Consider the following 26,278-nt stretch of genomic DNA (forward strand, 5'->3'; position numbering starts at 1 on the left):
GAGACTGAGCTTTGCGGAGAGAGAGAAGCAGCTGAGGAGCTGGAGATCACGGTGTCACCCTGGGCGTGGGCTGGCGTTTGGCACGGGGCGTGCGGGCGCTGTCACTTGGAGATGGCGGTAGCTCCCGTGCATGCTGTGCTGTCCCATTCCTGGCCAGGCGTTGGGCTCCATTCGGGCTTACTCGCCCCTTCCGTAGTCAGCTGTCTTGGATCTGCCGGTGAAGGCGTGCGTTGCCTTCTCCCAGCACACCCCACGAGGACTTCCAGCTGCGGACGGCCACAGCCAGCACAGCCGCGAGGTGAAGGGCCACCGTGAGCTGCTTCGAGAGAAGGCACAGCCTTGGCCGTCACGGCGCTTCACAGATACCTCTCCCTTTCCCAGACAACGTATCCCAAATGTGCTGTGTATGTCAGTGTGGAATAGATGCTCGCACAGACGGCTGCTCACGCTGCACCTGACAAAGTGTTTCTTTTTATTGCCATGCTAAAGAAGCCTTGCTCGGGGGCTCCTCCTTACCCACCGAGGGTCAGTTTGGCTCAATTCTGTTTCGCCTCCATGTGTTTTTAGTATGTAAACATCAGACTCCGGGATGGTAGTGTGTTTGGACTCCATGAGGCCTGTAGGATCTAAGCGTTTAAAAAAAAAAAAAAGGAATGAAAAATAACAAAAACAAAACAGGAAAGCCCCAAGACCCATGTTACAGTCCGTGCTTTGAAGTTCTTGCTTCTGTGCCGGTGATTGATGCAGCTGTGTTGTAAAGGCCTTGTTCTTGAAATGAACCAAACCAGGCTTTTTTTTTTTTTCTGTTTTTTTCTTGTTTTTTAATCCCTTCTTCCCTAGTTAAGAGTGCATCCAGCCTTGTCTGCAGCAATTCCTTCCCTCCCGCCCCCCCGTTCCCATTCCCTAGGGAAACACAGGTGTCAGCCCCGTGTTGCATGTCATGTTGTCCTTCCCTGGCAGCCGTCGGTCGTTGAACGTGTGCATGTTGATCACGGCGTCCGTCTTCACCATGACGGGTGGCTGGGGCTTGTGTTTGACCCGTCGCTGGCAGGTGAGCGACAGCCGGATCTCGTCGGCCATGGCGCTGCAGAAGGAGCGCTGGGGAGAGCAGGGACAAAAAGCACCGTTACTCCTGGCAAAATGTTCTGCTCACCTCTCCGTGAGCAGGAGGTTGCTGAAACTAGGCTCTGCAGAGGGCAAGCACGAGGTTTAGGCTGCATTTAAGGCATCAGCTGTGCTTAGTGGGACGTCAGTGAAGCACGGGTGTCTGGTTGACCCCTCTCTCCTTTGGCAAGAACTGTACCTTTGACACGCTAAATCCTGCAAAAAGGCAGAGTTACAGGCGGCTGTTGGAGTGCTGGTGCTTTGTGTGATCCCTGCTGGGGGTCTGGTAGATTTATGTGCTGGGAAGCAGGGCTATCAAATCCTGCTGGGCTTGCTAGTGGGCAGTTTTCCTTCATCTATCTAGTCCATCACATGGGCAGCTTGCTTTGATTTCTGGTCATGCATGCAAATGCACTTTCCACTTACTGTACAGTGACACACAAGGAAGAGGGAAAAACATAAAAGCAGTCCTCTTGTTTCATGAGCGCTAATCAGCCAGCGCAGGTGGGATGGGCAGTCTGTGTAAGTGTTGTGAAAGGTTGATAAAATAGTATGAGGCTTCCTGGTGGACCCTGACCGGTTCCTTGAGGCTCTTTGAACAGGAGTGGGGAGAAGAGATGGAGACTTCATGCATGTATACATTACGCCTGGAATATGCAACACGATTGCACGGGATAGTGGCGAGTGGATAAAACAGCTCAGAAAGGTCCCTCCCAGGGACCTCTGTCCGTGTTTTCATGACTTATGTGTTGGCTTGCTCAAAATTACACTACAAATGTTTACTAGTCTACTTACTGCAGCAGCAGATGACCCTGTCCAGAGTAGACATGATTTGCCCCCTGGCCTAAGGCTGTTGGAGCCGGACAGAAGCAACAAGCCTTAGAGAAGGGCATTTTGGGCGTGCTGCGTTTCAGCCCTTGGGCTGCAGGCGCTTGCACCTCCAGGCAGCAGGGGCAGGGCTGAATCCCTCTGCCCATCTCCCTGCCTGTCTCTGGGGCCAGCGTGCAAAATCCTTAATGGCTGGGCTAGTGGTGGTGCAGGGAGACCGAGGAAATCAGTACCTGCTCACGCTCGGCCGTTTTGCGCAGCTTGTAGATGAACTCCACCATGGCCACAAAGACGGACAGCACCAAGCCTGCTGCCAAAACGATGAAAATCCCACCGATGTTTTGGATGCCCAGAGCACTGGCCTCCTTGTTCTCATCCTCAGGGCAGCCATTCCCTCGCCACCACTTCTCCTTCATTACGTGGAGCTTGTCTTCCTCCTGGAGCTGGAGGATGGCAATGGTGATCTTGTCCCTGTACGGTGACCCTGGGGACAGGGAACACCATTACGCACAGAGGGAAAGTAGGACAAAAATCACACAAAGTAGGGAATGTGTCTGCGCTGAGCAGGGCTGCTCAGACCGCTCTTCAGCCCGTGGACAGCGTAAGCTTTGGTATTTAGAAATTTGCTGTTGGGAGTGGACTGTCTCAATCCCATCTGTTGTATTTGTGGTAACTAGCCCCCGTCCAGGGCTACCTACAGAAACCCCACTGCTGCCACTTACCCATGGGAGTCCCAATGCCGTAGCCTTTGGAATCGATGAGCCCCCCGATCTGAGTCAGGTTGCAGTTCCTCTGGGTGATGTATTCGATGGTGGTTGACTCCATCAGCAGGGCGTAATCGGCTGTGAGGGTTCGCTGGATTCCTTCCTCGTTGTTTTTAACAAGTGCTGTGGGTTTGCTGCTCATGAAAGCCCACATTTTTTCAAACGTGGAAATTTTGGATTTCTGGAAACAAACGATACCCCCCACCCCCAAAATAAGAATTAGTCTTCTATTTGCTGAAACCTCGTGTCTTTACAGTAAATGATAACACCAGTTTGAGAACAGATCACGTAATGGAACTATTACCAGTTTGACCTTGTCTGAAATATCTCTGTGCTTTCACTGCCCAACACTGTTCAGCTTCGCATCGCCGTAACAAGAGACAAAGGTTCCAGCACGCCCTGTGCAGACGCTCAGCAGAAGAGGTCCCTGCTCCGGAGACCGGACTGTTCATTGGCTTGGGTAAGGTACAGCCAGACCCTGCCTTCGTGCCCTGCAGAGCTTGCTAGTGTGACAGGCTATCAGTATAACTGTTTAAATACATTAGTTTCCTAACCAGAATTTGGTTTATCCTGTAATGTTTCTGCACAATGAGAGAAGACAGAGAACATTTCAGAGGGCATGTTTTTCTCTTTTGCACACATACTATTATATTTTCATCTTTCCTCAAGCATCGCAAGGAAACATGTCTCCTCTGAGATCCGTGCAACTGCCAAACAAATTTAACGTATCCACATAAACAGAAGCATAGAAATATTCAAGAAGATTGTCTTCTGGCTAAAAATAAACATGGATATTCTTTCACTATCAGCAGGCGTTCTGTTAAAAAAGGAGGAATATGTTTTCTAGTTTACTATTCACATGAATGTTTTTTTCTTCTTCTAGACTATGTGTTGGGTGGGCAGAAATATGGTTATTTTATGTCTTTCCATAACATTTGAAATACACCATTTATCTCCGACCACCTTCTGAATGTCTCTGTGTAGATGTCACAAAAGACGTAACTGGCTTTAGTCTAGAAAGCTGATGTGCCTTTCCTGGGGAGTCCTTCTCTTGAAGTACCCCCTTCGCTGGTCACCGTACTCCCGTGGGTGAATGTAGCTCTCAGCAAGCCAGCCCCGCACATCCAGCTGAGCTCTGGAAAAGCGCTTGGGTATTGAGGCTTGTGTTCATGCTGCTGCCTGCTCCTTTATGTGCCATTCTTCTTTTCTGCCTAATTTCTTGGGTTTCCTAGGTGTCTTATTTTATAAGAGGCAGCTTAGTCAGCCAAAACCACCTCCTCCACAACACTACTTAGCCAGAGCCTGAAGCTGGCTGATAAGTTGGAGGGCCTGATAAGTCTTTGTGCTTTGCCTTGAAGAAGGGTAACTGCTCACCTGCAGCTGCACGAGGAGTCGCTGCGGCAGAAGCTGCACTTTCTGGTTTAGCTGTCGTTTACCTCCGTTTCAGGCCTCTGTCCTTCCATAAGAAAGCAGGAGATGGAGCCCCAGCCCATCCCAACTGCTGCTATCGCATCTCCCCCTCATTTTTCAATATCACCCAAAACATGCCAGCATAGGTTCTTCTCATAAAACCAATATAAATAAGGGTAAAAAAAAGTCCTTTATAATGCTTTATATTTCAAATGCTTTGCCTGTCCACATCCTTTTTTTCAGCATATTTAACAACGGTTGGCATGTGGCTTAACACCCCAAAGATGGTTAGTGTAGCACGGTGACAGAGGCTGTTCCTCTGTCTTTAACCCTGTGGGTTCATTCTCCTGACTGAAATAACCATGGACTCATTTCCTCTCCGTTAAAGCTCACGCTTGTTGTAATCCACTTGAACGCGCAGTAGTGGATGTGCCGGAGCAAACTTCATTCGAGAGGCAGGATAATCTCCCTCACTTGAAAATCTGGGCCAGTGCCTGTGAGGTAGATTTGTGGCATCTATCAAACCTCAAAGAGCAGCAAGAAATGTAGCCTCCAAAAGGATTATTAAATATCTGTGCATTACAATGGGTAATTGAAATGAATAGCATACTCGGCTTGCTGATAACGACTTGTTTAACATTTATATAGTTCACATCAGAGGCCTCTGGGTTCACTGGCTCTCTCTTTCTCTCCTCCTCTTCCTGCATTTAATGCTCCTTGGGTGTTGACACAGAGCTCTTAAACTGGGAGAACACTGATGTTGTTTAAAGCATAGAGCAAAATAAACTGGCAAAAAATCAATAGGCTGCATTTAGTGAAGCTAATAGGACTTGCATGAGGCATTGTAGCTCTTCAGGAAACTTAAATTACATGAGACAGGGATCCCTGGAAGAGAAAAAACACTTGTCTGAAATCACCGCTTCTGACCACCTGAAAGGACTTAATCATATTTTGAAATGCCAGGAGGACCCCAGCTTTCCTGGCTCCGGCTGCGCTGCTTCAAGGTGTCCTGGGTGGGGGGCACCGGGCTGGGGCACCCGCGGCGGGCGAGCACCCTCGCCACGAGGCCAGGGCTACCTGTCGCTGCTTGCTCGCGCCTAATGAAACAGCCAAACCAGAGACCCGGCAACAGGGCTGAGCCCCTCGGCAGCAGAACGCCGCTGCTTGCAATGGCCTCATCTTCCCCAAAGATAAGGCTGTGCTCGCTCCTTCAGGGAGGGCAGGGCAAGCCCTCGGTGCCGGCAGCGCAGTCGACACACGTCTCTGGTCACGGCAATCTCAGGCTCTCCTGTAGCCTAAAACCTGCCACATCCTCACTGGGAATTTATTTCCTATTAGTTTCTTTAACTTAGCTAACATGAGGTAAGAACACTCGTTTTCCAAGTGAAAATGCACCAACTGTAATTCTCAGCACAGCACTAGCAGTTTGATAGACCCGGCTATTTGTTCAAAGTCCAATTTAGACGCAATTGTCAGTCATTGTGAGAGCAGTCATCAATCAAAAATTGCAGGAGCAACCATGGTGAGGAGCATACAGTGCTCCAGCTCACACCTCATTCTGGAGAGCTTTGACTACTATACATTTTTTCCTATTAGGGGAAAAGTTGTTCCTTTCTCCCTTTCCTCCTCTCAGAATACTTCAGCCATGCTGCAAAGGTGGTTGCTTATTTATGGGAATTTGGGTGACATCACCTGAGAACATACCATTCAAATAAGCAAAAATATCTTAGCAGTAATTTAATAGTCAGTAAAGAATGCACATAAATTATGTTTATTTTGCTGGCCTTTTTTTTTTTCTCTGTGTGTATACATTTTGTTTCACTGGACGTCTGATTTTACAGCTTAAGTAATTTACCTTAAAAAAAACATCCTGGGGTTAGTTACTGGTTTGAACTGATATTTGCTGTGCTGTGGCTAGGTGCAAATTCTTCTCTATAGAATCACCGTTTACTTTTATGGGCTGCATAAAAGAAATGTGAGTTGGTGGCAGGCAGAGACACCCTCCTGTGCTCCTGCATCCTCTGTAGGGTCCCCAGGTCCCCCTCAGTGACAACTTTGCTTTGCTGTCAAAGGTAGATGAAGAGGAACTGCTTGGTTGGTCTGAGGCGTTAAGATGAAGCGTTAATTGGCCTCGCAATGACTTCTTCCTGGCAGAGAAATTCCAGAGTCGGGAACTCCGGAACGTTAGGAATGATGGAGATTATTGCTAACAAACAAAGGCGGTAGCGTAACGCTGCTGATCAGCGCAGCCGTGGTTCACACCAGGGGATCCAGTCTCTCTCCCGCTTACACGCTCTCCCACCGATTCGTGTGAGTGGAGCTTCTCCTCGTTTTGGTCGGGAGAAATAACATCAGAGTCTGGCCTGCTGTCCTCTGCATCTTAATAAAACCCTGCGTTAGTGCTAAATGAGGTGCATGTATGAAAAGCTGAGTACCGGCCCCTCTGAATGCAGCAATTGCAACGACACTGAGAACGCCTCTGCATTCATTCTTTAGAGTCATAGCTCAGGAGCTACCTTTAATAACCAATGCTTCAAGACCAGTCACCCAAATAAATTAATGGAATAGTTTAGAGGAGCCACTACAAGGCACCTTGCCAAGACACATAGGCTTTTTTATCAGTGAAATGGGCAAGAAAGTAACTTTCAGGCTTAAGATTTTCAATTCCAGCCTGTGTGAAAAAATAAATTGATTTTCACCAACTGAAGATACTTACTCTCGAGGATTTAACATTTCTGTACGAGTGAATGTATATGTACACACATACACACACACTCACACTCGTACTCCAAACTGCACGTTAAACCCAGCATTTGTTCAGAGAGGGACAGCATCCTTTGCAAGATATGAAGGATTTCTGGCATGGTTTATAATGAATGCTGGATGCTGTTCCTAAATTAATTGATCTGTGTTTATTCCTGTAACTCGATCTGCATTGCCAGGGAATAAATAGCTTCTCAAAAGTTCTTTTCATTAAGTCGAAATCTGCCAGTACGGTTGGTAAAACTCACTCTGCTTCCCATTTGCTGGAGCTGGTTAGCTCAGCTGCACAGGCAAAAACCTTTGTGGGAGCGAGATTGCTCGCGGTGGGTCTGCCCCAGAGATGTGTTTTGGCTTGGTTCAGCAGGGAACTCTGCAGTGGCTTTGAGCTCTGCATGAACCCTCGGTCAGCCTGACCACGGGCAGAAAACTGTTTAGCACTTTGGGAACCATCTCAGGGAACAGCATGCAGGGCACTTGCCTTCCTCTTCCTCCTGTTTCCCTTTGCCCCTGAGCTCAGCTCCGGGATCGTGCTCTCCTCCTGCGGCACTAGGTCCCTCTCTCAGACCTCCCGGGTGCCGGGAGGGCTGCGGACCCAGGCAAGGTTCAGCGAAGGACGATGGCCACAGCCGCCAGTCACAGGCGCAGGGGCTGCGGGACCCGGGCTGTGGCGTGGCGGGTCAGTGTCTGAGGTTTGCAGCTTCTTTAATATGCAGAAGCGGAGGAGTGAGTTCCTAATGTGAGGGGAACGACTTTGGGGAACAGCCATACAAGGAGCAAGGTAGCAGTTTGGGCTAAGTCCTAGTGGATAATCCACCAAATAGGCGCGGTGGGGGATCCCCGTTAGGATGCTGCCATCAGCCTCTTGTCCCGGCAGTGGCAGTCTGTTCAGCAAACCGCAGGAGCGCTTGACCAGGTCTCCAGGAGCTTTTCAAGAGCAGCAGTCGCACAGCAGCTGTCTCTCTCCCGGTTACCCCGCTTTTGGCAGAGCAGGGGAAGGAGACATGAAGCCTCGTGCCGTTCGCCGGTCCTTCAGTCCCACCCATCCGGTGGGAGCACAGATCCTCGGCAGACACCGGAGGTGCCCGCTGCTCCGTCCTCCGGGCCTGTGTGCCGTTTGACGGACGTCCCCGTGAAGGTGGCGCTGGCAGAGCAGCCGTACCGAAACCACCGCGGGATTTGCCCGGGCATTTGGCGAAGACCTCGCTGAGGGGTGGGAGAGGTTCTGGCTCTCCCGTATTTCTCTGTACACAAAGGACAAGTGAACATAGCGTCCCACATGGGCGCTCTCACTGTCCAGTAATCGAAATGCTTGTCAGAAGGGATGTCCCTGAGAATTCATCTCCAAACAACAATAATAATAAAAAAGAAAAAGGAAGACACGCTGCATCAATAAACCCTGCCAAATGCCTGTTAGAAGCCTGAAGAATGATTCTGATGGCTAATGATATGAAACAATAAATATACTGTGTCCTTGATTATTTTTAAAAAAGACAGTTTCCTTTCATTCCCATATAAAACTCTTATTGCAAAGAGTGGTTAAAACACAACAGTAAGTCTGTCTCTTCCTAATAGCTGTTGTAGGTTTATATTGCTTTTGGAAGGTAATGCAACACATCCGACCGTGCCAAAGACAAAACTGCGTGCACCAGCTCCACTGCAGAAAGCAAACTAGCCAGCACCAACCTGCTATTCTACGCAACATTTTAATTTCCCAGCGTTAATTAAAGATCAAACCAAACAAAACCCTCCATGTTTCTTTACCAGTCTGTGTTCCTGCCTGGCAAAGTAAGCATAGAGATTCGGAAAGCGTAGTGGCTCCTTAACCAAGTCCTAGCCAAGAAGAGCTGCAGAAGAATGCCGCTGTTTCTTGTTATTAAGATTCAGCACTTCCTTCAATGGGCCTTGGCAATTAAACTGCTGATGGCCTAGTCCAGCTGCCTTTACACTGTGCCTATTCAAATTATTCCAGTATTCCAGGCACCAACTTTTTTTGCAGCATGAACTATGTTTGTCACACTTCAGCTCATGTATTTCCTTCTGAATTAGGGTGACCGGGGGGGAAGGAATATTCCCCAGCGCTGCTCAGAGCAGGGCTGCGGGGGGAGGCAGCCCCGTTCCTGCAGCCAAAGGCTCTGACCTGCCCGTGCTCCGGCTGCCGCGCTGACCCAGTGCCCGGGGAGAGCATCGGCATTGCGCCGGTCGAGCGCACGCCGCGGCTGGGCCCGAGCTCGGCCGGTGCTCCCAGGGAGCGTGGCCGGGGCCCTGCACCGCCTGCACGGGTAACTCCAAACCTTTCCTTGAAAGATGGCGCTCCGAGTTCACCGTTGAATTTAAATTCTTCTTCAAGCCAGGGTGATAATTCCTTAGATTAATCACCCCTCATTTCTATTCCTTTAGTCTTTCTCTTTTTTTTTTTTTTTTTAAAGTGTGTTTTTACAGGCCAGCTGTGGTTTTAAAGGTCTTTTTAAGTCTCTCGGTTTCTTTCAATTTTTGAGGCGGTAGTGAAATATGAATGCTCTTAGCACCCTCCTCTGCAGTGTTGGCTAACTTCTCAAATTAATTATCCTTTAAAGAGAAGAAATTAATGTAATTTGATTCTGATGCATTGGTGGTGTTACCTTGCACAGGGGTTTGGAGGTTAATAAAACTTGACTACATTAATGTGGATACATGAAGGACAAGAAAGATATTTCAGCTGTAAAAAATACTGGTGAGGGAGGGCACATCTGTGCAGCTTTAGGTTTCATTTGTTGTCCTCTAGCCCCGGCAGGCTGGCCGGGTCAGCCTCAAGGGCTCTGGGGCTGTGAGTGCAGGGGCGAGGAAGGAGCTGCAGCGGGCGAGATGTGGACATAGGGAAGATGCGTAAGGGAGTGCAAGGTTTTTCTGTAGGGCTTTAATCTAAGGTGCACCCATCCTATTGTGCCTAATATATGCTTCGTTTTAGGGTGTCTGAGCTAATATTTGGTACAGTCTTTGAAGCTGTCGAATCAATATAATTTTGTAATCGTGACTTCAGTTAGCAATGGGAAGAGGGGAGATTAGCCGTGATGTGCATCTCGGTAAGCTAAACTGACGGGGTCAGAGTCTTGGCGAGGTGCGAGATGGAAACAACCGGCTTATAAGGAGAAGCAGTGGCAGCTTAGGAAGCTTTGTGTCTTTGGTTCTTTGTTCTCACTGCTGTTGGCCTGAGAGCGTTGCATCTCTGCCTGGATGGTAGAAAGCCTTTGCCTGGTCTCACCTTGAAGAAGGTCATAGTAGCTCCATCCTTCACTGCTCCATACTCTATTTTTGTCTGCTTTGCCAAGTCATCTGCTGAGTCGATGGGGGATTCCATCCTCTCCACCGTCAGGAAGGCAGCAAGGTTGGCCGTGTAGGACGAGATGATAATTAGGGTGAAGAACCACCATATGCCACCAATGATCCGTGTAGACAGTGCTTTGGGCATCAGCTCAGAGCCTGGAGTGCGGGATGGGGAAGGAGAAGGAGGAAAGAGGAAACAGAGAGAGAACCCGTTTTATATATACATACGTATATTATATACATACACATATAAAAAGGATTAGGTTTCACTGTCAAAACTGCGCTAGCTATGCAATTAAAGCCAACTGGTTTTGAGGCAAATTATCCAGACATCTTGCATGCAAGGAAATCAGTGGGGTTTTTGTATCATGTGCAGAAAACCCCTCTCCCTTTATTGCTGACCTTGGGTACAGTGCACAATTTAAAGGAAACGTTCAAACTGAAGTAATTAACTAGGCTGCTTTTATGAGATTTAAATAGCAAGCCATTTATGAACTTTTATGGTGTTTTGTTCTGCCATTTAAAAAGTGCTTTGGTTTTATATGGATTACTTTTCAAAGGACTCACTCTAGGGAGTATGTTCAAATACACAAGGTTTAAAAAAAAAAAAAAAAAAATCAAACAGCAAGAGAAAGGAGCTATCAGGGTCCAGTACTTTGAATACTGGTTGGAAGTAGGGAGGCAGGAGATATTACAGCATAAAAGGTGTAACAGGTCTGGAATGACTTTTACTGAGCAGACATGAAGGACTAAATGGGCTGTGCTATTTTTGTAATCGCCCAAGACACCTTTTAAAACTAGGAAAGAGCTTTGCGTTTCAAGCAACTGCGTTCAGAGGATATATCCAACCTGGAATTTGCCACAAAGATTGGGCTTTGCAAAGCAATTTTAAGCAGTGTGGCATCAAAGCATAGTGTGGAGTGTAGCTTTTCTCCTGAGTGCAGCAAGGAGGCACCAGGAAGCGGAGGAGCCCTGGGTATCGAGGGCTGCTTTGGCTCTGCTCAAGATCCTGCTTCTTTCCCATTCCATCTCTTGCCCTTTGATGCATTGGACGCCGTGACATCAGTCTAGCTTTGAAATATTTTTCTTCTTAGATGCAGAATAGAGTTAAAAAGAACACAGCTCTCTTCATTTCTCAGCATCTGATAAGAGGATGATTCATCCTGCTAAACCCTCTTGCTGGGAACTGCCCCTGTCCGTCAGGGCAGCGAGATCTGGGAGGAATCTCTGACGCGCTGCAGCGGCGGCGGCGCGGAGCACTAGCACTGTGCACGCCACCGAGCTGGTGCTGTGGCTCTTCTGCTCTCTGGGTAGAACTGCTGATGGTACACGGTAAATTAAAGTGTGACAAATGTTTGACATTTTCTACTTATTTCTATTCCTGGATTTTCTGCAATTAGATCACAGCTGAATTTGGTTCCTTATTCAGAGCTGCTCACAAGCTCCCCCTCTGCTGTCTTCCTAACAGACTTACTCTGTTCATTCCATCTATATATATTCCATTTGTTCTATTCCATCTACATGTAATCCCGTCCGTATCCCATTTCTAAGGTCCCTGTCATTGTGGCGTCTTACACCGGACCACCGAAGACGTTCAGTCTCGCAGGCAGTGGCTGCCAGGCAGAGCTGCCCGGAGCTGCTCCTCGCCGCCCTCCGACCCAGCAGCCTTTGCCCTGTGCTGGAGGGAGCTTCGGGCTTTCACGACGTGCAGTGACCGCATGAGGTAAAAACGGAGACAGGCCAGAGGGCAAGATGCCCCGTCTTCTGTAAAAGTTGATTTAAAACAGAGCAAGCCAGGACAGAGATCCTGAAATTAAGCAAATTGCTTGAATTAACAGAAGTAGGAGTTTACAGAATCTGTGGGATGCTGTTGAGTTTGATGAATTAAACAGCTGAGGGAGACGAAGGCAGCGTTCCTCCTCGGGGCACGGAGGGTGGGTGCTCCGCTGTGCGCACCAGCAGCAGGACACCTGCGAACGCGCCACCGCTCCATCATCCGGCTGCGTGCTTCCAGATGGCTCCTTCTGACACCTGCCAGAGCGTGCATGCTTCATTAATAGTAATTATTGTTACGCAGCGGCACGTGCGTGCCGGCAGCTAGCTGCAGCTCGCGGGGCGAGCCATGAGTCTGTTGCCGGAGCTGCGGGGCGAGCTGTTGGGATGGGGGCTTTGACCCGCAGAAGGCGGAAAGCACAAATCGAAGCAGGTGTCAAAAAAAAAAAAAAAAAGACTGAAAAGCTCCAGCCTGGATGGCTTTCTTGGCATAAAAGCCTTGGACCTTTTCCCTGGTGCCGCAGACAGGGCTCGGCCCTGGCACATGTGCCGCGCTGTTTCTCCATCCCCGCTGTGCAGGCGAACCGGCACGGCTCAGCGCGTGTCCGCGTGGGGATGAAGTTCAAAGTGAGTGAGTAACAACAAGCGCAGCCGCCAAGAGCTGCTGAACTGCAGATCACAGCCGGTTCCCCCGATGAGGTTATTGTCCCATTAGCCCTTTGCTGGCCTTGGCCCCAGCCAGAGGCCGCCGGCCGCACACGCAGCTCCCCAGGGAGCGGCTGCCTTCGGCGCTGCGGTGCCGGATGCGCGTCTCCGTCGGGAGCAGCGGGCGCCGAGCGGGTGCCAGGAGGTGCTGGGGAGAGCTGCCTCCCCTCTCCCGCACCTCGCCGCCTTCCAGCGGGGAGCCGGGAGCCGGTGCTGACGAGCGCTTCTGTGCCTGCTCAGATGTTTTATCTTGTTCCTGTCGCAAGCAAACTAAATTTTAAATGTGAAAAGCGGTGACAAAAGGCCTGCGCTGGAGGAGCGGCGGGAGGGTGCATGGGCGCGGAGGTGCCGCTGTACCTTGCTGCATCAGCGCTCCCATCCCAAACCAGAAGCTGTTCAAGAGGGTGAAGTTATTCTCCACGATGTCCGATCCTGGGTTGCAGGGATGAGCATCGTACCACTCGTACGGGCTGAACCTGTGGCGGCACATGGAAAGCGAGAACTCGTTAGGCAGGATGTGGCATGACAAGACCCTAAAGGAACAGGAAAAAAAAGAGTCTTAATACATTCCGTGCTGCTGTGCAGGGCCTGCCGATTCCTTCGGTTGTGCGGCTTATTAAAGAAAAAGACAAATTCAGCCAAGAATGGTGGGAGAACACTTATTCCCTGTGGGGGCATATTTCCACGGACAGCTCTGTAGTTCTTGCGCAAAACTGAGGGAATTTTCTGTGATCATCTCTCTGCAAATGCTGCCTAGGATTGGTAGGAAGCGCTGCCGTGAACGTAGCTCTTTTAGCCAGGATCTGGGGAGGATGCTCAACAGGAGAGATGCTAATATTTTTAGAGCTGTTTATTTACATTTTCTAAGAGTCCCAAATTTTGCTGAGATTAAATTAAAAACATAATTGGTATAATTGCTTTTGAACCAGGCATTAATTATCATCTCCGCTTCCTTCCAAAATCCCTGTAGCTTCACAACAGCCCTTTCTCAAAGCCCAGCCCACAGTTTGTATTAGGAGATATTTCTCCCTGTAATTCTCTGCCAGACGCGCTGCTACCCAAGGAGATGTCTTGTTGCTTAATTTCAGACAGTTGGATGTATTTGGAGAAAAGAGCCGCAGCTCTCTGCCAGGTGCCCCTCGGCACACAAACTCCCCAAGCAAACAGCCACCCCCGGCTCTGCTCCGCGCAGCCGCGCCGTGAGACTCCCCCAGAGCCCGACACGCGGGGACATTCCACGAACACGGAGCCGCGGTCCCTGGGCACGCGAACCCGGCGAGGCAGAGGAGGGTGTCCGCAGGGGAGACCCCGTCACAGGGGATGGAGTAGGTGCAACACGCAGGACTTGCGGTTTTAGAACAGGTTGTTCTAGGTGCATCTGCCCCACTTTTTGCTGCCATTTTCCACATTCAAGGTACAGGGTAATGACCTTTCCTTTTCACCCCCCTTTCCTCTTGCCTTTCTGCAGCGGGGACCGTTGCCCCTCTGGGTTTGCAGGGTGCAGAGGCCTCGCCCAGGCTGCACCTGACAATCCTGCTCGTTCCTCCGGCTAATGGCTGCGCCGTTCGTACTGCCCACCTCCCTCTGCTTTTTTAAATAAGAGAAAATCGGAAAGGAAAACAAGAATTCACACCTGGTTTTACATGCTGTCTATTCCTTTAAACTTGCTGTAAATTTATGCCAGAGGTGTATAAAGGCTGGTGCTTAAGCCCTTTCTGTCAAATAAAGCCAGAGTTCAAGAAATAGATGAAAACTTTCTTGGGCTGCCAATGAAAGAATATGAAACGGAAAGGGAATTGGTAAGATCAAATGAACCTGACAAGATGACACACTGAAGAACTTCAAGGTTTCTGAGTGAAAACCTACTGGTGCTGCTCAAATTACAGAGAAATATTCAGAGAACTGCAAAGCAGCGACAGAGTCTTCAGTGCTTGAAAAGCAAGTGGGACCATTAGCGGAAGCAGAGGGGTGATGAAGGCAGAAGCGAGCAGAGCTCCTTGACCCGTACGGCTGAGCCGTAATGAATGGGGGCTGCTCAGGATTCACCATGGGCTGGCTTCCCTCTTCCTCAGGTGCAGAACGGGGCCTGAGAAATATTTCATCAAAAACTGTGATTATTTTCTTGTCTCATCTTGGCCTTTTTGGCAGGGAAACGGGAGCATTTCAAAGAAGGTTTAAAGATCTAACACGAAATACTTTTGAGTCTAAATTGCATCTCCAGAGAAATTTCTTCTGGATGATGCCAGTCCTTGCTGCAATTAAGATGAATATTAAACCCAGCCGCCCCGTTCTGCACCCAAAGGTGATTAGCTGTAATTTGAAGGCTGTACGAGTCTGAGGACGGGTGGCAGTTCAGCTCAGCCAGCTGCACGCCCGCCTGCAGCCTCGCACCAGAGCCACCAGACAAATTACCCCCAGGAAGCCGTATAAATTGCTGGTGTTTATGGCTCTTCAGGGGCTGGGCTGGTTAGGAGCAGAGGCTCCATCAGTAACTACGAAAGACTGATTAAAAGGGGAGATGGATCAAATGCATCCTTTGCCTGCCTCTAAATAGTCCCTAAGTTGGTTTTAAGTGGCATTGACCTATGATTATAGCATCAGCAGAGGACTCTGGTGCCTAGTTCAGGAGACTCATGTCTTTGAAATAAGGCTTTGCTATTTTGACTGTGGTTTTCTCCTGAGAATTGAATTTTAGAGGCCTTGCTGGGGTCAAAAGCAGATATTGCTTCCATTACTTCTGAATGCAGTAAATATTTTCCTCGTGAAATCTCTTGCTCTTCATCTCTGTGTTAAAAGATCGTTCCTGCAGAGCCTTAATTACACCGGATACTTGGTGTTCTTTAAAAGAACAGGAAGACAGACATGTCAGGAGCAAAACATGTGAAGAAGAAACTGTAATTGCAGTATTTTATAGGTTCCATTTCGGCCAAAAAATAGCCTGATAGGGAAAAACTGTTGTATTACATCATAACTGCTATGATGTAGAGAGATTATGAGGCTCATTTCAGGTATTTCAGATCAAAAGCAGAGAACAGCCATGGTCTTCAGGTTTCCATCCCTCAGCGCCAGCCACAAAGCCCAGCACAGCAAGCGGTTCGGAGCCTCCGGCGTCCCTCGTGCCAGGGCAGTCACCGGCGGGGCGTCAAAACAGACACTCGGATCCCGACTGCGGCTGCCGTGTGTTCGGGCGCTCGGGGGTCTGGGTCAGCCCAGGCCCCCACCTCTCTGGGCAGCGAGTGCAGGACGGGTTGCCCTGAGTGCCCGAGGCTGGGCAGCCCCACGGCTCTCGGAACAGAGCATCGAGATTTTCCTGTCTGTAAAACGTGGCTTCTAAGGTGTTTTCGCATCGGGGCCTGCCCTAGCATTTCATTCAACCTTTCCTCAGTATTTAGCGCAATGAATTTCATGCGCAGATACAATTTGCACATTTAACGTGCTTTGAAGGTGGGATTTGGACAATTTGGGCTGGATTTGGCCACTATATGAGTCGGGAAAAATAAACTCATAAATGTAAGATTGTATTTGAATTGTCATTCTGAGTTGCACAAGCAGTCTAATACTTTATGGCATCGGAGCCAAAGATGTTACGGCAGCAGAGCCCATCTAGCTGTGTTCTGCATGGCTAACAGAGACATAAAGCGAAGGAGTTCGATCAGTCATCACAATATTTTTCCTTTTCGTAATTATCTCGAGTTCATTTTCCCAGATGCCTATCCTTTCCTGCCGAGAGCGTCTGGTTCCCCTCTGACACAAAGCAAAACCGCTGAGGGCCTCATCCTGCCCCGCCGGCGTCCCCGGCAGCCTTCCCAGGGGCTTCGGCCGGGGCAGGACAAAGCCGGCAGCAGGGTTTTGCCGGACTGTCGGGCATTTTGTGTGGCCCCCGGCCCCTCGCCCAGCAGTGCCTCCGGCCGCGGGGGCTGCGGGGCAGAGCTGGCGGGAGGGTGGAACAGCGTGTTAATGGCAGCGCAACTCTCGGCCTCTCACGGCGCAGAAACAGCAAGCACTACCGTTTCTGTGCCTTGCGCCGCCGGCTTGCTGAATGCTCTGGTTGGTTGGTGGTACGAGCTGCTGTCCGTATGTCTGTACTGCAGTGCGAGGAGAGCCCCGGCCCGTGCTCCCAGCGGGCGCTGTGCAAGCAGCCTGCAGAGCCACCCGCGCTCAGACGGCTCTGCGGGACCTCGGGAAAACCTGGAAACCCGGTGTGTCTGCGTGCGAGAGAGGGGCATTGCAAAGGCTAGGGAGGAGAACGGCTGCAGTTAAAATCTGGGCCGTAGAAGGCTGCCTGTGTCCTCTAAGAGTGAAGCGCAACCTCTGCGGCTCTGCCCCTCCGCAGAGGAGGGATCAGGCGATGTAGCTGCTTCGCCGTCCCAGATGGTTTGCGGCGTTAATACTGGCTGCTAAGCCGAGTTTGCTCTGACAACTGCTGTTATGTGTAATTAGGATATTACATAGTAAACTCAGGAAATCATCTTTAAATGCCTCTGTGGACCTGAGGGATGTTGAAAATTGCAGATTTGTTGTAACATGAGGGTTAATGGATTCTGGTTGCTGCAGTTTTGTATTTAATCTGTGACTGTCTGATTGATGTCAGTGGATCAGATGGAAGCTGTTTTCTGAAGGATGCTCGGAGGAAAACAGCACAGCAGCCCTTGGAGGGAGAGGGTCTGCACAGAGCCCCGGTCCGAGGTGTGGGGTCAGCAGGGAGGTTTCTGAAGGCACCCCTGGCATAGCTGGAACTGGATGAAACGAGAGATGAGTGGCTAACTGCAGGTCGTGCTTAGGAAGCTTCTCCGGCCGTGCAAAACATTTAAGCATCCAGCGAGGGCTGTGTGGGGCCGGGGAGGGCGGCCGTCCGGCAGGAGGGAGGCAAGTGCTTTGTTTTGGTTTGAAAAGGTAGAATCATGTACTGAGTGCAGCCCTGGACGGTGCAGCTCATCAAAGACTCTGTGAAATTAATAACACATGCAAATGTATGCAAATTCTGCTGCTTTTAAATATAGAGGTTTTAAACATGCTAATTAGATGCATATTAATTTTGTAAACAGACACTGTCTGATCCGTAGCAACGGGTTCTCCATTCTTTTGATATAGGGAAGGGTTTGTGGGAGCTTTGCTGGTGGAGGGTTCAGAGACAGGAGCTGAAAATGGTGCGGGACCACGGGAGCTTTGTGTCCAGGACACCGCGGAGAGGCTGGGCTTCTCCCTGGAGAAGGTGGGTGAGAAGCGACCTAACAGGAGCATGAACCGTGAACGGTACAGAACAGGAAAATCACCCTTCATTATACCAGGGAGGTGCTAATGAAATGGAAAGGCAACAAAATTTCTAAAATGATAAAAGAAAGTGCATTTTAAAATTCTTTTGTACTGGAAGTCTGCTAAATCTGTGGAACTGCCTGCCCTGATACAGCAAAAGAGGCTTACAGGTTTATGTTAATAAAGCAAACAAACACAGGCACATTCAGTATGGTAAAGCAGTACAAAAGATGTAATACAAGCTGGAGCTAGCGAAGAAGGAAACAAATTTCCCCTGTGGATAGCTCATCTTTAATTTTCACCACAGGGTTTGTATCACCTCTACAACCACTCTGAGATACCGGTCCAAAAGGGAACAGAGCACGGGAGCCTGGCAGTCGTGAGCGTCCCCGCGGCAAGAGACCAGCCTGCCTTTGGGTAATGGACCAAAAGTAATTTCATTAATGACACGGGTTTAATGCTGCGGCTCCTGCTGGGTGGTTGGATTCCACCGACACACCGGGCAGCAAAACGGATCTGAGCGTGGGCAGGGCGCCTGGTGGCACGGTGGCACCGGCGTCCCCTTACCTGGCTATGACAAACAGCACGCAGCTGACCCCCAGGTAGGCGAGGAGGATGTACATCCAAATGTCAGGAGACAGGGGGTTGAGGAAGGAGAACACGCTGGGGTTGGTCCCGTTGGGCTTCCGGTACAAGATGCTGACCCCCAGCGTCATAAAGGGCTTGGAGAAGTCTATCGCTTTCTCCCGAACGTGGGTGATGGTGAGAGGAGCAACGGCCAGGTCAGCTTTCTGCGTGCAACACAGAGCGAGAGCGGAAGAAGGCGTTAGAAACCGAGGCGTTTCCATCCCCTTAGACACACCCGCAGCAGTCACACTGCAGTGTGGGGCCAGAAAACCCCCAAAGCACAGCCCTGGGGTCCCCCCTCCCTTTGCACGGGGGTGAGCCTGCCCTGTGCCCCCTGCGCCTGGGCAGCGCGGGCGCCGCGTAGCTGCTCCCCGTCAGACCCGCAGCCTGGCTGTACGGGCGAACACAAAGCTGTCACGCAGCTGCGCTGCCGGGCACACGAGCGGTGTCGGGGCAGCTTTCTGTGAGCTCTGCTCCAAAGCCTTCCAGGTGGGGCACCAAGGACCGGTCTGTGTGCGATAGCACGAGCCTGAGGTAGGACAGGTGGAACGTGGAACCGATCTAATGTGGCCCGGTTGTTACGAATACTTCTCATCACCTACACAAAACTCCATCAACATCGATGCAGGGTCTCCAAAACATGCTGGGCGAGATTCTGGACGTGGTGGTGTGCATGTGTTTACCACCTTTATGAGAGTTGTTCTGGATTTAGATTAGCGAGCTGGAGAGCGAAATGCGGTCTACTGTTTGCTAGTTATACTTTATGACTTTCATTGTCTAGATTTTTGGCTGATGTTAGCTACTGAAATACAGCGCAGACAACAGAGAGATGTTCCGGCCTCCACCGCTTTAGCCCAGGTGCAGTGAGCGCATTTTGATAGGCTCTTCCAAGATGGTCAGAACAATTATATCTTAAAATGGTATAAAACACCTGCGATCCTCGCTGTGCTTGCTTCTTGCCGCAGAACTCTTTGCAACAGAGCGTTTGCTCTGTGCAAATCCCACCGTTTGCAGAGATGATTTGTTTTTGTTGGCCTTCCTTTTAATGTTGCTGCGAGAGGAGAAAGTCGCAGGGGGAGGCCACTCCAGAATGAAGTTGCATGAAGTAATATTGTAGTGGCGTGAGGGAAAAGGCTCAATTTCTTTCCCCTCAGTCGACTTCATGATACGACTTGAAAGGCTCATTCTAAGGAAGCTGTGGCATAGGGCACCGCTGTTTGGGAATGCTCACAAGCGTGCCTGGCTGGTGGGAGTGAGCAAAACCTCACGCGGTTCCCGTGGGGGCTTTCTTCCGTGCGTAAGGCTGCAAGCCCCACCGGGGAGATGCTTCTGCTCATTAATGGTGGACTTCACAGCTCATTGTGCTGGAACTGTCTGAGCTGCACGAGGAATTTAAGCTGAGGATAGTATTCATCCTGACTTCCTGTATGAATTGTGTTTCCTTCTATTATTCCTGTTATTTCATCATTTCTGTGCTAGATTCAGCGAGTGACCACGTACAACCTCTTTCTGTTGCTTAAGAGCTGCGTTCATTTCCTCTCACTAAACATTCATTCAGGTTCTTAAAAATCTTCAGTAAATGCGTCCAAGGCTACCTCAATGTCAGCTGCCTTGCTTGGGTTTGCAAATCGCTCTTTTGGTATCGACTTCAGAGGAAATGCAGGCACATAAATTACGTTTCTGAAGTTGAGCAGTGCCTTCCCCCCGTGCCAGGTGCCTAGCATACCCGTACAAGATTTATTTAACATCTGGTTCTGAAAATTAAAATTCTAAATTAACCATGAGTGATAATTACCTAGAGATATAGTGGATTTGTCATTACTTGCAAACTTTAAATCAATATTAGCTGTCTTGCTAGAACATGCTTTTCTCTAACAGAAACTATGGGTTCACTGTGGAAATTGGTGAAGATCTCTGGCCTGTGTTGTGGAGGAAGGTCAGACTAATGATCTTGTTTGACCTTGCAAATCCGTGACGAAAGTCAGCGGAATATTTTTAAATACAGGAATCTGTGTCTTTTTCTACAAGAGGAGTTTCTACGCGAGCTTTTATCCGTTACATACATATGTATGTGTGTGTATGAAAGGGTCTGCTCGCCAAAGAACATAGCTGTAGAGGTCCTGAACAGAACGGTTTCAGGAATTCTCTAACAAGGGTAAAAATATGTATTTTTTTTTTTAGCATGGTTCTTTAGCCAAGCTCTGGTTGGTTCCCTCTCCTTGTCACTTTCCAAATGGAAATACATTTTAAAATCAGCTTGGTACAGAATGTGTCCGTTTCAATCACTGGCATTTGTCAAAACTTTGAGAAAATGGAAACAATATGTTCCCAACGAGCGCCTTTGTGCCAGCTGTGGCTGGCTGCGGTGACATTGATGAAAACTGAAGGACAGCGGCTTTCAGAAGCGGCCAGGCAATGCTGGCTGCCCAGCTCGAGACGGGGAGGGTCTGCGTCTCGGGAGCCGGCTCTGCATCCTGGGCGCCGTCCTGGCAGAGGATGCCCGGCAGCTTTGTAGCTCGGCTGCTCTCCCCACGTTACAGCGCACTTGGGAATTTTGGCTTATCAGTCTCCAAAGTCGCAAGGCAGAAATGGCAAAAGAAACGCAGCGTTACGGCTCCTGCGTCGCTCCTGCGTGCGTGTCCTGACTCAACGGGGAAAACCAAAGGAGATCTTGAAGGATTTGGCTATGGATTTTTCTGAAGGAGGAAACAAATGAGCAGTTCTGTGGTCTGTGCTCGCTAGCAACGGCCTGTCTGAAAGATCCTGAGCCAAATTTGTCAAAATGGTGTAGCAAGCTAAGTAACAGCTAGGAGTTTATGCTTTACCACAGAAAATGAAGAGAGAGAAATCTGCATGGATGCCCAAGGATCAAAATGCTTTTAGTGCAGAAATAAAATTTTACTGTGTCATTTCAGCAGCTCCTGTGATTTGATCACAGCCCCGTGTCCTTGGCAGTAAATGTCGCACACAGGCAGAAGGGAGCATGCATTAGGGAGCCCAGTCTGGTGCGGTGTCCTGAGCTGTTAAAGGCAGTACGGGGCTGCACTTCGATATCCTTTTCATCAATGCAGATTTTTCTGAAGGTGGCCTCTAATTAAGGGTTTGCTGACTGAGAGGATCTAAATCAAAACCCACCAAGGGCGAAGCTTTCATTTGTCGTGCTCTGACATTACAAACCGGGAAGTCAATTATCAGGCCCTGACTGCTTCCTTCCCTCAGCCCCAACTTTTATGCTGTTGCACAGTAAGATGGGTTTTATTAAAAATGAGGAATTACATCAAGTGCCAGTGGCTTAAAGGCCCTTATCCAGCAAAACCACTTAAGCACACGCTTCTGTTTTACTGGAGCTTGCACGCCTTCCAAGTCTTATGTATGTTCTTAAGTGTTCTGCTGAAATGAGGCCAAAAAGATGAATTTTCCAAAGGCAGCTACACACCGAATGCAGACATTTCTCTAACACACCTTGAAGGGTTTGGATCTCCTTATTCACCCAGCGTTACAGCATTTTCACTTGGGTGGAACTGATGCGAGTGCACTGGGCATTCAGTGGATGGAGGATTGGATTCTCTGAGAGATATTGGGCTTTTATCAGAAAATGCTAGGTCTTATCTTCAAGTTCTCAGTTATCATAGGAATGTGGCCTACGGGTCAGAACAGCTCCTGCACAGCCGTGGTCACTGTGGAAATCCTGCGGCATCCGACCTCCGCCGGAGGAAAGCCGCACGTGACGGCCAGTCACGGCAAAGCCCACAGACAGCATAAGCACCAAGATAAATAATTATTCAAGAAAATAAGCTGCCTCTGTGCTTATTTTGCCAATCTGAGTTAGGTATTTACATAAACTAATTACGTGCGTGTTGCCTGAGAGACAGGTAAATAGTGCATATTTTACTTATTTAATTGTTACTCAGGTGTCTGTCTGGCAGCGTTGACACTTTCATCCCTCGGTCTCTTTTGCCACCACCACCGCCAGCGCTGGGGCTGCAGCGTTTTCCTGCTCTTCTGCTCCCACCGCCCTGCTTCGGGTCCCATCTCCCTCCCCTCCCTGCTTTGCTTGCTCGGCTGCTGTGCCGTGCTCCAGCGCCCTGTCCCTGCATGGTCTGCTGCGTGCCGGCCTCGCTCCTGCGTCTTCCCGCATCTTTCCCTGCAGCGGAGCCGGCACCCGGGCATCCTTGGGCACAGACGTCCCGGAGCACTGGGGGAGGACAAGGCCAGGCACAGCCGGGGCAGCCGCTCTGTCTTGCAGCCCGTGGCTTGGAGACAGAGGGGCTGCTGCTTTAGCGGGCGGCCGAACGCTCTGCCAAGAGCCCTGTGCCCGCAGCCCTCCCCTCTTGCTGCCCAGCGGTAGGAAGACACTCCGCGTGGGAAGCGATGCTCGAGGCAGAGCGAGGTCGCGCCCGGCAGCATCCCAGACGCTCCTCAGCCTGCCACCACGTGCCCCGTGCGCGGGCGGTCAGCGTTAATTGCCTGACTCCAGCTCTTAATGGCTGCTCTTGCAATGTCGGTCCTAATTTCCACATAATTTTTGTCAATGAATTTATTTAATATCAGTGTGAATTAAGAACAGGTGTCGGCAGGGAAAAGCCTAGCTGTAAGCTGAAGAGGAGAAATGAGGAGCATGAAGTCCTCTTGGGCCTCTTGTGATCTTTTCTTTAGGGAAGTTCCTCAGAGATAGAGCTACCCTTAGTTGTACCTAAGAGATGGCTGTCGGATCCCGGTGAGGACGGCCGTATTTTTAGACAAGCCCTGTCCTATGAATTGCTGGCAGGTGAGCAAGCTGGGGAGGGAGAGGCAGGTCCAGAGCCTGCAGAACAAGCAGAGAGCTCAGGGCTCCCAACGCGCACCTCAGTATGCTTCCATCGCCGGGATCGCCGAATACGATGAATATGAATCCACCCAATTAACGATGCTGAGCACAAAGGGAGAAACTGCAGCCAGCTGTTTGGGCTTATTTCTGTCTCCTCCCTAACGCTGAGCTCCTGCAGCGTATAAACAAGAGATGGGGAACACTTCATTCAACAAAATTGGTTTTTTCCTATTCCTGGCCTAGTGGCTTCCAAATGAATCCCCAGCTCATGGCACTTGAAAAGAACATCCACCGGTGCGGGGACGTTAAATGGGAATGTGGCAATGTGGTGCAGTATGTGTTTCTGCCAGAATTTACTGTCAATAAATGCCCATTTATTGTGAAAGTGTTAAATCAACTGTCATAAATCGTCCCTAAGGATAGATATTACATCTTCTCTATAGTTACCATTGGCAGGGATTTCCATTAGAAACCCTATTATTTTTCATACCTTTTTTATTCCCACATGAAGTTTTAGATTGAATGGAAATTTGATATGCACTGTCTCAGCAGAAGACAAGTTTTATTTGTGAAAAAGTTTGTGCAAAATGTCCAGAACAACTAATTTTGCTGGTTTTATGTGATTCCGCCCACAAACAATGGGGAAGATTTGCAGGCGTTCTTTTGCCAGACAACTAGAATTTATAAATCAGAATGTATGGGCCACAGTGCACACTGTAGTTTTGCTTGTGTCAATAATAATTTCTATGAATAAACATCAATAACAGTTCACTACTGATGAAAGGAGGCGACTCGACAGTTGCCAGGTTCCCCGTATATTACGGATGCAGGGCGCAGGAGCTTCTGTGTCACCTGGGTGCCCCAAAGCTCCCCAAATGCCGGTGTTGAGTTCCGCTTTCATGGCCCATCTGATGGAGGCTCCTCTGCGGGGGTGGCCAGGGAGACCGACAATAACAACCGGCTGTGGCGAGGAAAGGGGCTGGTTCTCCGGGGAATGGACTGAACTCCCCAAAACAGGGATTTTTTTGTGGTGAAGGACGAGCAGCAGATGAAAGGCGGCAGGGCGGGGCGTTTTGCCTCTAACTGCACGAGGCTGGCTTCTCCAGATCTGCTACCGGGGTCCGGGAAGGCAGGGTCACGTTGCGAGCTGCTCTGACTGCTCTTGCTTTTCCTGTTTATGCTTAAGGCCAGACTAGAAACGAAGCGATTTTACAAAGGGTCACAGCCTAAGGCGTTACTGCCTGTGGGCAGGCATGTCTGGATCAGAGAGGACAGGCGAAGGAGGAGGATGCGTAACTCCAAAACAAGCCATGAGAGCTCACCGCGTAACCAGCCCGCCCTGCCTCACGTGCTCTGGGCTGTACGCCTTCGCGCGCTGGGCACCACCGTCCCCGACGCCGTAGTTATACGCCTGCCTGGGCTGCCCTGCCTCGCACCTGCGCCCAGCTCCTCTGGCTCTATTTGCAGCCCCAGCAGAAGGCTGTCCCGCCCGATGGGCTGCCCCTTGCTTCGACCGTCTCCTTTTCACCAAATTTCAGCCTCGGATCAGCATCTGCCGCGCCCATGGCTCTCAGCCCTTCCATAACAATCATAACATAACGATGGTGATAACAATCGCCATTTTAGCCTCTTATTTCACCTCGGGAGCGCCCTGTCCCATGCACAGGGCATTCAGCCAGGCCTGTGCGTCAGCTCGGTGCATCGCAGCAGTGCTCGGCGGCTCATTATCATAACATGCACGAGTTAAGTGGCTCCTCAGCCACGCACAGTCTTTCTGCACAGAGTTAATCCTGGCCGGGGTGTTTGGATCTCACAAAATCCTACCTGCTTTACACTCTTACCTGAATGATCCCAATTCTTTTATGAGAATGAGACACTGAACATGGAGGAAAGCCAGCCTAGATATCAAACTCGCAGTGTGGGCAGCCCTGTTTTCATCACTACAACTTTGTTTGAATGCTGTCTCCAACACTTTTCCTACTAGGTGTGAAGTAAGTTTGAACTTTCCCATTGCAAAGTGCCAATCAGTTGTTCCTTTCCCCACACAATTTGAAGATGCTTTGCTGCTGAGGAAGGGCCCCATCTGCTTGCAGTTTCACTTTTTAATGCTTTACATAAACACTGCTATAAAAAGCAATGACATGCAGATAAAGAAAATAATGGCTTCATATGGGGTTTGGGCAGTGGTTATGAATCACTGCAAGGCGTGTGCCCAACCACGCCTGTTAGAAAGCAAAGTTCAAACTTGATGCTACAGTAAAACTTGCAAGGAGAGGGGATTTGGTCCTTTTCTGTCGCCGTATGTTAATTTGCTTTTTAAATACTTAGCCAAGAAATACTTTGATGCAGGTTGACCATGAATTTTGTCTTATTTAATGAGGTTGTTCCCCATACTTTCTTCTCGGTCTGTCTCTTTGAGCTGACCACACACAGCTCTGGGAAGGCTGAAAGCCTCCCGGGAGCCCTATTACATCTTGTAGGGCGTTGGAAGTGACATGGTTTGGACTAAATGACAGTCTGGTTTCTATTTCCTCTATCTTATTTTCTGCTGTGCAGTGATTTACTTCTTCAGAGCCCTAATCTACAGATGCTCTGCGGTGAGAGCCACAGCCTCTGCTCCCGGCAGCGGGCGCGGGACCGCAGGAGGCTGTGTCCCGGGGCGCGCTGCCGCGGTTCGCAGCCTGTGCTCTGCGTCTCTTCGTATCCGTCGCGCACATCACTCCGAGCGGCACAGCACCAGTCTCTTCCGCTGGGACGCCGAGTGTCACTTGTCTAACTTAGCGAGGCTGTTGCGTAGAGACCATGAAATCTGTATTTTGAGCTGTGTGGAGTTCTCTGGAAGCAAAAATACAAAGGCGGGTTTGCGCAGCCTGTGGTGTATTCCCCTGTGAGACGCAGTGTCCTGCTTCCTGAGGGCCGTCCTTGCGTGCCCTTGCCGCACTTC

General features: G+C 49.8%; 1 protein-coding gene across 1 annotated transcript in view; it reads right to left on the minus strand.

Annotated features, from left to right (window-relative positions):
* Window positions 1-903: 903 nt before the first annotated feature.
* Window positions 904-26,278, minus strand: part of LOC104026064 (glutamate receptor ionotropic, kainate 3) — a 121,458-nt gene continuing 96,083 nt past the window's right edge. Inside the window, exons 11-16 of the mRNA XM_075722048.1 lie at window positions 18,468-18,691; window positions 13,005-13,123; window positions 10,108-10,325; window positions 2,655-2,877; window positions 2,166-2,416; window positions 904-1,098 (exon numbers count right to left, since the gene is read on the minus strand). Of these exons, the coding sequence (XP_075578163.1) occupies window positions 904-1,098; window positions 2,166-2,416; window positions 2,655-2,877; window positions 10,108-10,325; window positions 13,005-13,123; window positions 18,468-18,691 (1,230 nt within the window). The remainder of the gene's footprint in view (window positions 1,099-2,165; window positions 2,417-2,654; window positions 2,878-10,107; window positions 10,326-13,004; window positions 13,124-18,467; window positions 18,692-26,278) is intronic.

Source organism: Pelecanus crispus, chromosome 16 (assembly GCF_030463565.1).
Source record: "Pelecanus crispus isolate bPelCri1 chromosome 16, bPelCri1.pri, whole genome shotgun sequence".
NCBI lineage: Eukaryota > Metazoa > Chordata > Aves > Pelecaniformes > Pelecanidae > Pelecanus > Pelecanus crispus.